Consider the following 13,974-nt stretch of genomic DNA (forward strand, 5'->3'; position numbering starts at 1 on the left):
GGCACCGCCCACAGCTCCCCTGATGAAGGCCGCGCTGCTAGAGGGGCGGCTTCCTGTGGCGCGGCCGGAAGTAGCCGAGCAGCCGCTGGTGGTGGACCGGATGTTGCAGTGGCAGTTTCCGGCCAGCTCAGTAGTGCTTAAGGAAGGAGGAGGAGGTGGCGGTGGGGCAGTGAGCGGAGGCGAAGATGGTGCTGCTTACCATGATCGCCCGCGTGGCGGACGGACTGCCGCTCGCTGCCTCCATGCAGGAGGATGAGCAGGTGGGGCGGGGGATCTTGGCGTGGACAGGCCCAGCCCGGTCCGGTCCGGTTCAGCTAGGCCCGGTCCAACCAGTCTCGCTGCTTTCCTTCAGGCTGTGACTAGGCCCCGCCGTCCCCCGCGACCAGCCCTTTCTCGAGCCGTTGGGACGCGGGTGGGGGGTGTTTGCAGGGTAACGGTAGCAGCCGACAGCCTGTCCTCTCCCCACAGTCCGGCCGCGACCTCCAGCAGTACCAGAGCCAGGCGAAGCAGCTGTTCCGCAAGCTGAACGAGCAGTCCCCTACGAGGTGCACTCTGGAGGCAGGAGCCATGGCTTTCCAGTAAGTGGCCGTGGGTACAGTGGCAGGGTTAACATCCTACTGTCTTTGGGGGTCAAAGGGAGGTGCTTCTGGGTCCTCTTGAGAAACTGGGCTGCCCTAGGGAGGGTGAACTGTGCAGCTGCCAACTGCTGGTGGGGTAATAGATGTGCTAAGGGAGAGCATGGTGAGGTGTTTCATCACAGTTCTACCTTCTCGCATTTCGGCTGGCTTCTTAGCCGTACCTTTACTGAAGACAGTGTAGATTCTGTTCCTTTTAAGTTTTCTCTGTTGATTTGTACCCTCTAATATCTCTTTTTGTCTCCTTTGGGTTCTCTATATGCTGTCATTTAAAAAAAACAGATGTCATTGGTAGAAACAGGTTAGCAGTTCCATTGTGAACCTCTTCTGCACAAGGTTCTCTTTTCCCTGTGTCCCATGAGAATGTACTCTATTATTCATCCATATGCTTAAGCATATAGTCTGTCTCTGACATATTTACTCTCTCTAATAGCTGACAAGCATTTTTTTTCACATCTGGTAGGTTTGATCTTATCAATAAATGTGTTGCTGCATTTAATTAATCTGCTTAAGCATTTGCAAACTTAGCTTATGATCTCTCTTGGCTTTTCTGCACACTGTTAAGTGAACTTGAATAATGAAAGCCTACAGAGAATGTGGGTTGGGCACTGCTACTGCTTAACCAGCAGCAGGGGGACCTGGAAAGAAAGTAATAGGTGGGAGAATTCATAGCCTACGAAAGGCAGGAAAGAGGAAATGCTTCTTTATGTGAAATGTAACAACTTAGCAGAATAATTGCTGCAGAACTGAGTCAAGTTATTGTCAAAAATCAGGATTATGTTACCAGCAGAAATATTTATGTTAGAGAAGCAAATCTCTGTGAGACTGGGTGCCATGTGGTATTGCCAAAACAGTGATGTGCAAAGCTTTGTTGTGCTGCTAGCAGTGGGGTTGCTCTTGGTCCCCAGATGCTGGTGACCAGGTAGGTGTTAATGGCTGGGTAAGAAGGAAGGAGGGGCAGGGTTGGTTTGAGGTCTCTGTTCCTGTAGCAAGGGCCCTTTTGCACTACCCTTTTTGTAAATGTTGAGGGATTCAGCTATACGAATAGACAAAAACAAGAGGTTTTTTGGGGAGGGCTGTCTCCAGCAAAAGCTGCTTACATACAATCAATTGCTGTGAGATTTGTCTTTTTTTCCCCTCTTGGTTTCTGGTTGTCTTTGTTACAGAGTTACAGTGTCAGTGATTCAAGCAGTCTGGCTGCTCTTACCTCTTACAGGGCTTGGGCAGTGTTCCAGAGTTAGCAGGAGAGTGCTGTTCTGAATCTTCTTTCCAGAAGTTAAAATTTTCTAGAGTTCAAAGACTTTGTTTCTAGATGTTCCAATGGCACTGCATAGGTGTATCTGTGACTGTGAAGCCTTGGGAAAGAGTCTTCAGAGATCCTGATAAACTCCTTCATCGTGTTGCTTCCATGATGCAAGCAGAGCAATGTCTGGGAAGACTGCTTCAGTTGTGGTGCCCAGGAAACTGAAGCCAGGGGGATTTGGGCAAGCTCATGTTTTGATGGATGTCTCAAAGAAGCACTCAGGTTATGTGGCTGGCTAATAAGCAGGGGTAGAAGTATTTATCCTACTGTATTCAGTCTCTAGGCACATTCCACAGGCTGCTGACAGCTGCTACCACAAAGCAGTCTCACATTGCTGCTCTTATCATAGGATATCAAAGCAGGACCTCTGTGAAATGAAGAGTGCTTCCAGATCCAAAATTCTCCTCTGATAGCAGTATAGGAAGGGGAGGAAACAGGGGAGTCAAAGATGGTCATCAGTACTATTTTAAACAATGCTGTTAGTTAACACAGCACATCTTGTTTTCTGCCAAATCAGAACTCTGACTGCTGAGGGCAGCATAAGCCAGGGCAGAACTTTTTGTGATGTGAGAGACAATGTGGCTGAGCTTGCTGAGAAGACTGTGAACGTTTTTAGCTTGATCAGTTCAAAGAAGGTTCTCCCCTTGATGAAATCTGAAGCTCAAACTAAGACTGCTGGAGTGATTGTCATCAGATGGAATATTTAGAACAGCTCTAAAAGCTGTGCCACCCCTCCAGCTACAGCACTTGCAATGATGGTTGTGCAGGAACAGAACCACCTCCATACTTTGCTGTGCTGTCAGTTGTGAGTTGACCTTTGGCTCGTCAGTGGCTTAAGTGGCTCTTACCTGTTATGTTGAAAACAACCCTTGGCCTTTACTGCTGATACCAGTTAGAAGGATAAAGCTTTTCTCTCTCAAACTCATCCCAAATAAATCAAGAAACCTGCTAGCTCCCCTCAGCATGCAGCAGTCTAGAGTACAGGAGTTAGAAGTGACAAACTCCAATGCCTGCTCCTGATGTGTGTGCACTGCTGGGCATACAGTACAATCAGGTGCTGTGCAAAAATTGAGAGGTGTGCATAAGTGTGGAAGAGTGGAATCCAGCTGTGCTGAAACTCTGTTCTGATCTTGGACTGAGGCTGCAGAATGGTGTGAATCCAGGCCAGAAGAAGGTGTGGTTGCTTGCTGTGGTGCTGACAGATGAACTTTACATTTGATGTCATATTGGGAAAAGCAAGTGGAAAATGCAGGTGAAGAACTTCAGGCAGGACCATCTGGCCAGAACAGACCTCAGCTTTACTGGCTGGGCCTGTTCCTTCATTTGCTCTCATCTTTGCTGTGGCTCTCAGGAAATACTGTCCTGTCTGACAAGAACCTTGCTTCTTTCAAAAGCCTTCAGAAACTTTTTTTGTTCACGACAGTGGCTAAATCGAGCTCTGAGTGATAAGTTAGAGCAATCCTGAGCTGCCAAGAAGGTCTCTTGAGGGTGAAGAAGGTACGGAGGCAAGGCATACCATAGGACTAATCCTACAGACTAATGCAGTCCAAGCTGAGGGACATAGAAAGGTCATGAAAACATGGCTGGACTGTAGCGGCTGAAATTTCTTCTGCTTGGGGTGGATCAGCTGTTCCTTGCAGTCTGGCAGGATCTGCACACAGACCACAGAGGCAGCAGAAAAGGATACTCAGCTCAGAAACGAGTTGAGGATGGTTAAATCAGAGGGTCTAGACCTTGTTGAGTGTCTGTAAGAACAGCAGGTTGTGGGAGGAAGCTGTATTATATGCTGGATGCAGCTATTGAGATTTTTAAGCTTATTAACTTAATAACTGCAGTGCCCCTCTGAGTAGGTCAGTTCTCTAATACACTGTTAATCTATGGGTTAACTAGACTGCTACATAATGGCATTATTATACACAAAGTCAAAGGAAGGTAACATCAATGTAGAAGTGGAATTCATCCCGAGTAATAGAAATATTTGAAAGTGTATCCAGAGCTATCTGCCACCCCCACTAGCTTGGTTTTGGTAGAATTACTGTTGCCTTTATTTTTGTAGTGGCCCAATGAGGAGGAAAACGAAGGGAAAGTGCAACAGCAGGCAGCTGTAGTGAAACCTAAGTAAAATAAATAACCTGAAGTCTCATTCTTTCTTATCCTTTATTGCTGTAGGCTTCTTAGCTGAATTGTAATGGAAGTCCCCTCCTTATTTCTGCTCACAGACACTGGTGTCCACAGTGAAACAAGCTCAGCACTAAACCTCTGTGAACAATGAGAATTAGCTGCAGTAGGGAATGAGGTGGGAGGAAGAGAACACCTCTGTGTGTTCAGCTGCAGAATGAGCAAACCAGAGTTAAAGAGCAACAGTAGCTCCTGTTTCAGCACCTATGTGGGGATTCCTAACATCACTACCCAAAAAGTGGTAGCAAAGTCTAACTTATCCATTGCAAACAGGATGAGGAAGTCACCAGAGCCCATCTGGCACCAGTATTTTTATTCAGCTCTGTTTTGAGGTCAGCACATTGAAAGCAATAGGTGAGTGTTGGGGGGGAAGGCAGCACCCAGCCTTCCAAAATAGAACGTGGGAGCCAGCAGTCACTGGGTGCCTCATCAGAGCTTTAGAACACTGAGACCAAATTCCTGTGCGTGCCTTCCCATTTGTGGGCCTCAGGTGCTTGGCTGTGCCATGTTACCCTTAGACTGCGCTTTCCACCTTCCCAGCTTTCTACTGGCAAACTTTCTTATGCTTCTCATCTTCTGGCTGCGGAAGGCATGAGTGGTAGGAGGGAAGGAGGCAAGCTGTCCTCTCATTTCACTCCCAAAATTATAGCATTTGTTGCTGGTATTTTTGTTTAGCTGGTAATACTCACAGCCCAAATGCGGTTCCAGTGAAGTGAAAGTTCAGGGCCATCTGAGCTGGTACAGGGTCTAAGGCTGCAAGAAAATGTATTTTAGGTGAAGAAAAAATAGCCACTACTTTGCAGAAGGTTTATACTCAAGGCTGACATAGCAAACTGGAAGTACATTTGTCCTGTTCTCATTATTGGGGTTGCATTTTATCCAGGCTAAAATGAATCATTGCTCCCAGGTTCAACTTTGAAAGTGTTGTAGTCAGTGACAGTGGGGTTTTACAAAGGCAGCTAGGTTCTCAGCTGAAAGCTGTTTACATGGAGGAAGAAAGGTATAATGGATAGCGTCTAATAGGATGGGTACAAAAGTGCTGGATTGATTCTCTATTTTATGTTCTTCTAGCTACATCATTGAGAAAGGGGTGTGTTACCTGGTCCTGTGCGAAGCTGCGTTCCCGAAGAAACTGGCCTTTGCATATCTGGAAGACTTGCAATCAGAATTTGATGAGCAGCATGGCAAGAAGGTGCCGACGGTTTCCAGGCCCTATTCCTTCATTGAATTCGGTGAGGTCCCTCTCTGCAAGGCTAGTTAGCAAGCTTATTGTAGGGGCTGCAGCCACAAGATGCTCCCCAGCTTGGCCTATGGAATTGACAGTTCAGTCTCTTTTTGGTGCTATTAAAATGGGTGCTTTTAGCACTGAGTATTTATGAATAGAGACATGGTAAGAAAATCGTAAGTATCCTTTAGCTCACATTTCTTGCTTTCAGTTCTTGGGCCTGTTTCCAGTGAATGTTTGCTTGCAGTCTGCTGGCTGTCTCAGCACTTCTCCCACTCCTTTGGCAGCCAGGCTGCTCTGTGTTCAGTGAGTGTTTTCTCCACACTGCATCTGAAGGAGGTGGTGTAGATCTAATAAGGCGTAGTAAGGTGTTTTTGATACAGCACCCTGAATGAGAGCGAGTGGGATGCAAATCGTGAGCTCACCAGTGTCCAGCAGTGTGCTGAGGAGGGAAGAACAACTCTGAATTGAGGTCTTTTTGTTCTCCTGGTGGTCTGCTCTCTACTGGTGTGCCCATTGTGTGGGCACAGAACCAGGACTGGAAGCCTGGAAGAATGTTATTCTCCCGGGGGCAGTGCACATCCAGCAGCAAAGCCTCTCAGCTTTCATGCCTTGCTTTTTGCCCTTCTGTGCTGGCCTGGAGCGTCAGGGCAAGAAGCCTAAAGCTTGTAACCCATGTCTGCAGCCTCTCCCTGCAGCCACATTAATGCTTGGCACTGGTTCTTAACATATGGTTATTTTCAAATCGAATAATTAGCTTTTGAGGTGGGAGGGCAGAAGCAAGGGTCACTCTGTGTTGTACTTTTTTTGTGTAATAGCTTTCATTTGTAGTGCAACATATATTAACTTCAAGCAGAATGTTTCTGATCTTATGCCCTTTTGTGTCGATTTGAGGATATGTTTCAGTGAACACAACTAACCAGAAACGCTGGAGCATTTTAACAGAGCACTGCTGATATCTATCAGACTGTTTACTGGAAAGTCTTCAAACAGTGGTGGGTGCTTCAGCTGAAGAAGGCGTAGGCTGAAGCAGAGACAGTTCAGTTCCTTTTGCTTGGCAAAGCAAGCACTGTAGGGTGATAAGTATCCCTCTTGACGGCTCTCTCTTGTTCCAGACACCTACATCCAGAAAACCAAGAAGCTCTACATCGACAGCCGGGCGAGGAGGAACCTGGGTTCCATCAACACAGAGCTGCAGGATGTGCAGAGGATTATGGTGGCCAACATTGAGGAAGTCTTACAGCGAGGAGAGGCACTTTCAGGTACAGGTGGTGGCTGCTGTTCGGTGTATGCTTACCCTCAGTCAGCAGCATGGGTAGAGTATATCAGATGGAAAGTCTTCCTAATTCCAAGGTCTCCTAAGAAAAGCAACAGACTCAGTGGGTGCATCATTTCTATCAGTTGCATCCTGAAGCACCTGATGGATACTGGTGCTGCTTCTGAGTGTCTCACCACGTTGGGTGGCCCTCATCCTAGCAGAACAAGCACTAGAGCAGTGCAGGCAGGCACAAGGTGTGCTGTCACGCAATACTGCTGTGCTTTTAGCTGCTCCAGAGAAACTTATTCAGTTCACGTGACATCCGGGTGATACCTGGTTGGGTTAATCTTGATTAACTTCTCTGCCCTTTCCCTCCAACAGCTCTGGATTCCAAGGCCAACAACTTGTCCAGTTTGTCCAAGAAGTACCGTCAGGATGCAAAGTACCTGAACATGCGTTCCACTTACGCCAAACTCGCGGCTGTAGCTGTGTTTTTTATCATGTTGATCGTCTATGTGAGATTCTGGTGGCTGTGACCTGGTTACACTGAAGAGGGAAAGCTGGTAGCCTGGCAGGTGTGTGTGTGTGCAGGACACTGTTCACTGGGGATGTGCATTAGAATCCACGCAGGACCATCACCTTTATACAAGTGTCCTGAAAATGTTAGGTGATGCCTGAGTTCTACACCTCTTAGTGAATCCTAAGTGTAAAGGCTTGTTGACTACAGGCTTTTCCCCTGAGGCAGTTTGCACTAGGGTACTGTCGAGGCTGACCTCCTGCAGTTCTGCACCTCTCCAAGCAGTGAGCTTTGGGAACAGCCAATCAGTGCAGGTTAGCATCATCACATCTTACGTCCTCCTCTTGAGTAGCTCTAGTGGGAACTGGACTCTAATGAACATTCCTTGTGTTGGCAATGGTTGGGTTTTTTTTTTTTTTAGGATCTGGATCTGCAGGTTTTTTGTTAATATTTTGTTTTTTAAAGATCAGACTCCCCTGTTTGAAGGCAAAATACTGCTCTGTACATATTGTGATAGCTTTCACCTCTGTCAGCTGTTGTTGAGTTTTCTGTGTCTGACATCTTGGCTTGTTTCAGTTGCTTTAGGAACAAAAGGATGGTAAATTATGCCTTAAATACATTCTGTCTAGTACTAGGAGAGGCAATGAAAGGCTTCTATATTACTGATCCCTACAGAACTAAACTACAGGTTGGTATGTGTCTACTTTTCCTCTCCTGGCAGCTGTGTGTGACAGTATGTTTCCATGTGAATAAAAACAGGGTGTGTAACTCAAGTGCTGTTGGAGCGGGCGCAGTGCAAACTATGTCAGCATTATGTCTATTTTCCCTTCTCTCTGCAGATAAACTACGTTATTTCCTTCCTCAATACTCTACTTTCTTTCCAAAGTGTGTTAACTGCTAGCATTTCACCTCTGGGATGCTTGTTTTCTTCCTCCCTCAATGAAAACAACCAAAAAATAAAAGCAGAACTCTGAATGTTGTTATGAAGAAAAGGGGGTGTTTCCTTAAAACACTTTGCCTTTACGTGAAGGATTCAGGAGGGTAACTTAAAGACAGTGGAATCCTTTGGAAATGCCACCTTCTTTTTCTCCTGCACCCACCCTCTCCCTACCTCATTTGGGAAGCTGAAATTGTAGGTGAAGAAGCACTCATTGTGGGCAATGCTGCATAGCTGCTTCTTTCTCATGGGCCAATCTATATAGTCTCATCGTAATGTGATTTTACTTTTATTCCACCTCTGCTTAGGAGTGCTGTTTCATCCCTCAGCTTTTTTAATTAAAAAAACAAACAACCCCAAACCACAAAACCCTGAAGCTCAGGCCTTCCCACTCTTTTCTGCACTCAAGTGTTTGTCTCTGTAATGTGGCAGGAAGCAGGCAGTGTCACAGAAAGAAGTTTCAGGGCTCCCCAAGTGACTTTTACAAGCACGTGTTCTTATGTAGTTCGGGAAATACAAAGTGGGACCTGGAAATGTTTTCTGCCTCTGGGTAGGGATTCAGGGAGCTGCTGTTCTGCCCAGCCTGGTGCCACGTGGGACTGGCAGGGAAGCAGTTAGCACTGTCAGTCAACCAAGTGAATCTGATCCGTCTCATACTCTAGAATTACCTGGTTTCTGCATGATGTCTCCAAGTGTTACTTCGTAGGTTGCTTTGTTATTACCATTTTTAATCTTTACAAGGTGGTGTCACTGACGGGTGACTGTCCGGTGATGTACATCTGTGTGTGATGTGGGTACTGGAAGGTGAGCTGACACTGACCGTAACTGGATTGTTGTGACTTGAGGGAGTGACACTGCTCAGCAAGCAGTTGCCTGCTGCAGCCCGAGTGTCAGCAGTGAAATAAATGCTTCTGAAAAATCCCCTTGGCAGCGTGACTCATGTCTCTGTCATTCTAGAGGATGCTTTCTTTGCTCCTAGAGTCACGAGGGTAAAGACCCCACAGTTAACCGACAGCTCTCTGCTGTCTGCAGAGCACCGCATGCAGCCTGAGCGGTCGGTGCCAGTGCACGCCCAGAGCTGTAGATGGCAGTGCTGGCACGGTGCAGAGCCCTGCCACTCTCCCTCAGGGCTCCCCATCCTGTTGCACTGCCCTAGCCTCTCTGAAGCCCTACAGCTTTGCTGGGCCCGAGGGTGGGTTGGTTGGTTGGTTGGTTTCTTTTTTAAGCAAAAGAAGCTGTTGGTTTTGGGTGCTCTTGCTGCTGTCACTGCTCAGGTCTGGGTGCCTCTGGGTGTCCATGAAGTGCTGGAAAGGATGGGGAATGTAGAAGGGATAGCGTGGGGCTGTGCCCACCCTGATCCAGCAGAAGGCTGTGCTGGGAGGGTGGCAAATCCTGTTCTCTGTCTCCTTGCATGCTGCTGTCAGTGTCGCATATAAACCGGGTGCCATCTGGCACAGACCACAGCAATGCTCTGCATCATCACCTCTCTCCCAGAGAGAGCAGTGGTTTGGGTGCCGCAGGGTTTTGGTTTCTGTGTTTATTTGGGTACCAGCTGCTTCCCCCTGCTTTGAACCAGCTCCTCACACTTGCAACCCCCCCCTTTTTTGGGAGGAGGAGGGGGAGCACATTCAGCATCTTTCTTTCTGGAGTCATGGGGGTCTTTGACCCCAGGTGGTTTCTGGCAGCTGCTTTGCCATGAATGAATGTCCCAGTGGCACCAAGTGTTGAGCCAGCATCCTTGCATCAGGGACCCACGCATATGCCTGAGGACACCGGTCACCAAGTAACAGCCTGCACTGTGAAGGCCAGGATGGTAGGGCTTGGGGTTCAGTCCTCACAGCACCCAGTCCTTGTGCTATCTCCCTCAGAGAGACTGTGGCTCTGCTTCTTGCGGTGGGCTGGCTGCCTCCTGCTCCTCGTTGTTTGCTCTGCTGCTTTGCTGCTGAAGTGACCTTTAGAAAAGGAGGATGTGTCTTTGCTGCCTGAAAATGAAAGCTCTTCAGATGGCAGGGCACTGCTACCACAGCTAGGCTTGGAGGCCAGCCAGGGGCAGCTGACTGCGGGGAGCAATCCTCCCTGGATCACAGAACCGTTGAATGGTTTGGGTTGGAAGGGACCGTTAAGACCATCGAGTTCCAACCCCCTGCTATAGGCAGGGACGCCTCCCTATAGAGCAGGCTGCTCACAGCCCCATCCAGCCTGGCCTGGAATGCTTCCAGGGAGAGGGCATTGACAACCTCTGTGGGCAACCTGTTCCACTGTCTGACCACTCTCACGGTAAAGAATGTCTTCCTAATATCTACTCTAAGTCTACCCTCTTCCAGTTTAAAACCCTTTCCCCTTATCCTGTCACTGCATACCCTTTTAAAAAGTCCCTCCACAGATTTCCTGTAGACCCCTTCAGGTACTGTGACATGTCTCAACACACCACAGATGTCCTAGGGCACCCCAAAATGCCCCATCCCCTCTATCTGGAGCGATGCAGCTGGGCTGGACTGCAATGCAGCAAGCACAGAGCAGCTACTGACAGCCTTATTCACTCCCAGACCTGAGCCCTTCTGGGGTCCCCCTGTTTCCCCAGCTAAGGTGCTGGCTGGGTCCCCTTTGGGACGTGGGGTACGCTGTTGTGCCCACAGCACTAAGCCTTGCAGCAGCTGCTCCCAGCTGACTGCAGCCATGCCTAAGCATGCAAACTCACTGCAGGAGATAAAGCAGAAATTGGTGGGGCCCTCCTGAGCTCCCAGCAGAGCCATAGCAAGCAGGCAGGCACTAAGACCCGCACTGCAGGGGTTTCTCTCCTGTGCTGGCTGCAGGGAGAAGCCCAACGTGATTTTGAATCATGGTTTGTAAAACCCCCTGTGGTTGAGCCCTGGTGCTCTGCTCGGAGATGATAAACTCGTTTCCTGTGTCATTTCTTTGCTTTTTTTTTCTTCCTTCCCCATGTTGAGCTGCTGTCAGCACTGCTTCCCACTAAACTCCCCAGCCCTGCAGTGTGCCCCAGGGACTGCCTGCTGCCCCGGCACGCCATGTACCCCTGCCTGTGCTCATTGGGAGCAGGGCATCTTAACGCAGTCCGGAGCTGAAAGTGTGCCCTCCCTGCCGCCTGTCACCTAGGCACCCAAAAATGGAAGCAGACACAGGATTTGCATAGAGAAGCAGAAATAATGCGCTCACTCAGTGACCCCGAGACCTCTGCACATCCCTGCCAATATGTGCCAGAGCCAGAGAGATCACGGGGAGCCCAGGGTTCTCTGAGACCTCTCCAGGAGCTGAGTGACAAACGCTGCTCATGTCCTGTCCCCTTCTGCTTAGGACCTGTTTGGGAAGGGGTGGTCTGTGCTAAGTGCTCCCTCCAGCAAGTACAGCCCCAGCAGCTCAAGGTAACCACAACTGGGTGAATTCTCACTCCGTTGCATGCCCAGAGCCAGGAAGGCCCCACGAGTTCAGCAGCCACTCTGTATGTCACCAACTTTGGTAAAAGCGGCACAAGCGGAGCCACACAGCCCCACCAGGGGCTTATAAATATTCCCAGGCTCCTGGAGCGGGTGCTGCTGCCCAGAAGCCAGGCAGCTAAAATTCCCCCCCCGTGATTAACTGCAGCACACAGACAGCTCGGGCGCGTGGTGCATTCCTGCGGGGCGGGGGGCTCCCTCCCCCCCAGCCGGCCCCCTTGATGCAGGAATGCCTTTTCTCTTTTTTTAAGACCAGCTAGCAGGTAAGATAATCAGCGCCAAAGCCAAGTCATGTGAGTTTTAACAGTAAGGGATGAGCCACAGGACAAGCTATTTGGAGTGCGGACACAAGGTTGCCAACCCCGTGTTGGAAGCCTCTCTCCCTCCTATTTCTATTAACCCTCTTGAAACTGTGAAAGAACCCAGCTTCTATTTTAATGGAGCTCCAGCTCATCTGTTTGCAAAAGAGAAAGCTTGGATGTATGACTCAATCCCCCCCGAAAACACAGACAGGTAAAATTAAGGCAACTTTGATACGGGTGCGGAAAACGCTGGGATTTAAGGCAGTCATTTGGGTGTGTGCTGTGCAGAGGTTCGAGTGCCTGAACCACCAACAGTGTCACAGAAAGGTTAGTGCAAGAAAATACAATTTATTTGGAGGCTGACAATGAGTTCCTGCAAAGCTGGTGAAACCAGCAACCCCTGGGAGGTATGGACCAGAGGAAAAGCAAAACACTTCTCACCCAGTATAGCTCAGACACAGATGCATCTTGCACCCCGTGGACTGAGCTGAGCTGAGCTGAGCTGAGCACAGCAGCACTGGCACACAGCTGCAGGGCAGCGTGCCCCCAGTTTCAGATCTATGAGCCAACTGGTTTCAGTGGGCAGAAGGTGCCACGCAACAGGTGCAGGGCCCCAGCTTGTGGGCACTTCTCTGATGGCAGCTCCAAGGGGACACCATCTCCCCAGCACTACGTCCCTGCGGGCTTCCTCTGCCAGGCCAGAGAGCGTGGGCTGGAGCAGGACTTGTCCTCCCCATTTCTGAGAAGAGATCAACTGCTGGGGATCACACCACAGTGGGAACTGCACCCCGACACCTCCGGTGGCAGCCCAGCACCATCACCCCAGGATGACCACTCATCAGTGGCCAGCAAGGCAGCTTGCTTTGAAGCAGTGGTGCAGGAAGTGTGACGAGGGCTTGAGCAGAAAAGCAGCCTGCAACCACTGCTATCAAAACGAATGCACCATTACTTCACAGAGCAGGCTGCAGAAGCCGTTTCAGAGGGAGACTTGCAACACCAAGCTGCAAAGGCATCACTGCAGGGCAGTGCTGGGGCTCGCTGACCGCTTGATCTCCCTGCCTTTGTCAGCCAAAGTGCCAGGATTTCCCTAATTGCCACTACTGCTTAAATAGCGATACTGCAGATCTCCTCTGTTCAGCTCTGCTAATCCCTCAGCTGGCACCACTTGCTGTGCTGCAGCTCTCCAGCTGCCCTCCTCCTCCTGCCCTCAGCACCCAGTGGGATGCAGCAAGGGGTGCCCGAGTCCTCCAGCCCCAGCATTGGCTACTGGTGATCTCTGGCTGGGAAACAGAGTGAAACGGCACGGCTGTGTCTGCACAGTGCAACACGTGTTACTTCTGCCAGTGGGTTTCCCTATGTGATGAATCTTTGTTTATCTGCATATAGTGCTCTTAATGCGACCGTAACGGGGTGTGTAAGGTGATGCAATGCTGAAACACATTTTTAACTCCCATGCAAACAGCTTGCTGCTTAATGAGGCAGGCCCACCAGTCTGTGACGGGGAACCGACTGAGCTTTACCTCGGGGATGTCACTGGGTACCACACGTTCCCCTGCTGCTCCTGCCTGGCCACGTGTCAGCCCCTATGAGCTGTGCTGCCCCAGCTTGGAGGAGAAGTAGCTTGCAACCAGGCCAAGCTGCATGCCAGTGAGGGAGCACTGCCCGTTTCAAGGTCAGGGATAATGAGTAATGCACAGCACTGAGGGGAGCTGGAAATTGCAGCCTTCAGTGAAATGCCAGAATTCCTCCCAAATTAGCTACATTAGGAAGACTGAACCCAAGCCCTCCCCATTCCAGTGACATTCCTGCCTTTCTTTTGACTCCTCCCAGCTTGGCTCTTAGTGATCGTTTTCTTCTACCCTTAATTTCACATGTAGAGAGTCAGTACACCTCAATTCCCTCACAAACATCAGGCCTCTATTTTTGGACTCTGCCTTCTACCCCACAGCCTGCAGATGCAGCAGAGTGTGATCTCAAGCACAGAGTTGTCCCTGCACCTAGGTGTGGGCTTGGTTGCAGACTTGGGCACACTCCAGGCCTTTACCCCCACACATGAGGCTCTCAGGGGATCCCAGCACGCCAGTACTGCTGCAAGCACTGCCTGACAGAGGTTCCCAGAGCAGCTGCAATGCACTGCTGTGTGCCCACGAGTGATGGGAAGGTCCAG

At 49.5% G+C, this 13,974-nt stretch overlaps 1 protein-coding gene and 1 long non-coding RNA gene across 3 annotated transcripts; one reads left to right on the forward strand and one right to left on the reverse strand.

Annotated features, from left to right (window-relative positions):
• The first annotated feature begins 120 nt into the window (after positions 1-120).
• On the forward strand, positions 121-8,974 carry SEC22B (SEC22 homolog B, vesicle trafficking protein). Of its 2 annotated transcripts, none has more exons than XM_025152808.3 (5): positions 121-260; positions 469-578; positions 5,179-5,348; positions 6,457-6,603; positions 6,981-8,974. In XM_025152808.3, the coding sequence occupies exons 1-5, from the start codon at positions 186-188 to the stop codon at positions 7,133-7,135; spliced, it is 657 nt and encodes a 218-aa protein (XP_025008576.1). In that variant the 5' UTR covers positions 121-185; the 3' UTR covers positions 7,136-8,974. The 2 variants fall into 2 exon arrangements, with proteins under 2 accessions (XP_025008576.1, NP_001026437.1); NM_001031266.4 differs by having other exon boundaries at positions 5,188-5,348.
• On the reverse strand, positions 159-3,156 carry LOC121113418. Its single transcript, XR_005861866.1, has 2 exons — positions 1,843-3,156; positions 159-897 (listed from the first exon to the last, which is right to left on the reverse strand). It is a non-coding gene; the product is annotated as an uncharacterized LOC121113418 (long non-coding RNA).
• Positions 8,975-13,974: the final 5,000 nt, after the last annotated feature.

Source organism: Gallus gallus, chromosome 8 (genome assembly GCF_016699485.2).
Source record: "Gallus gallus isolate bGalGal1 chromosome 8, bGalGal1.mat.broiler.GRCg7b, whole genome shotgun sequence".
Classification (NCBI taxonomy): Eukaryota; Metazoa; Chordata; class Aves; order Galliformes; family Phasianidae; genus Gallus; species Gallus gallus.

Coding starts and splice junctions, on each gene's coding strand:
- SEC22B (XM_025152808.3), top strand. CDS start 186: ATGGTGCTGCTTACCATGATCGCCCGCGTGGCGGACGGACTGCCGCTC. Junction 579..5,178: donor GCAGGAGCCATGGCTTTCCA/GTAAGTGGCCGT, acceptor CTCTATTTTATG/TTCTTCTAGCTACATCATTG. Junction 6,604..6,980: donor GCGAGGAGAGGCACTTTCAG/GTACAGGTGGTG, acceptor TCCCTCCAACAG/CTCTGGATTCCAAGGCCAAC.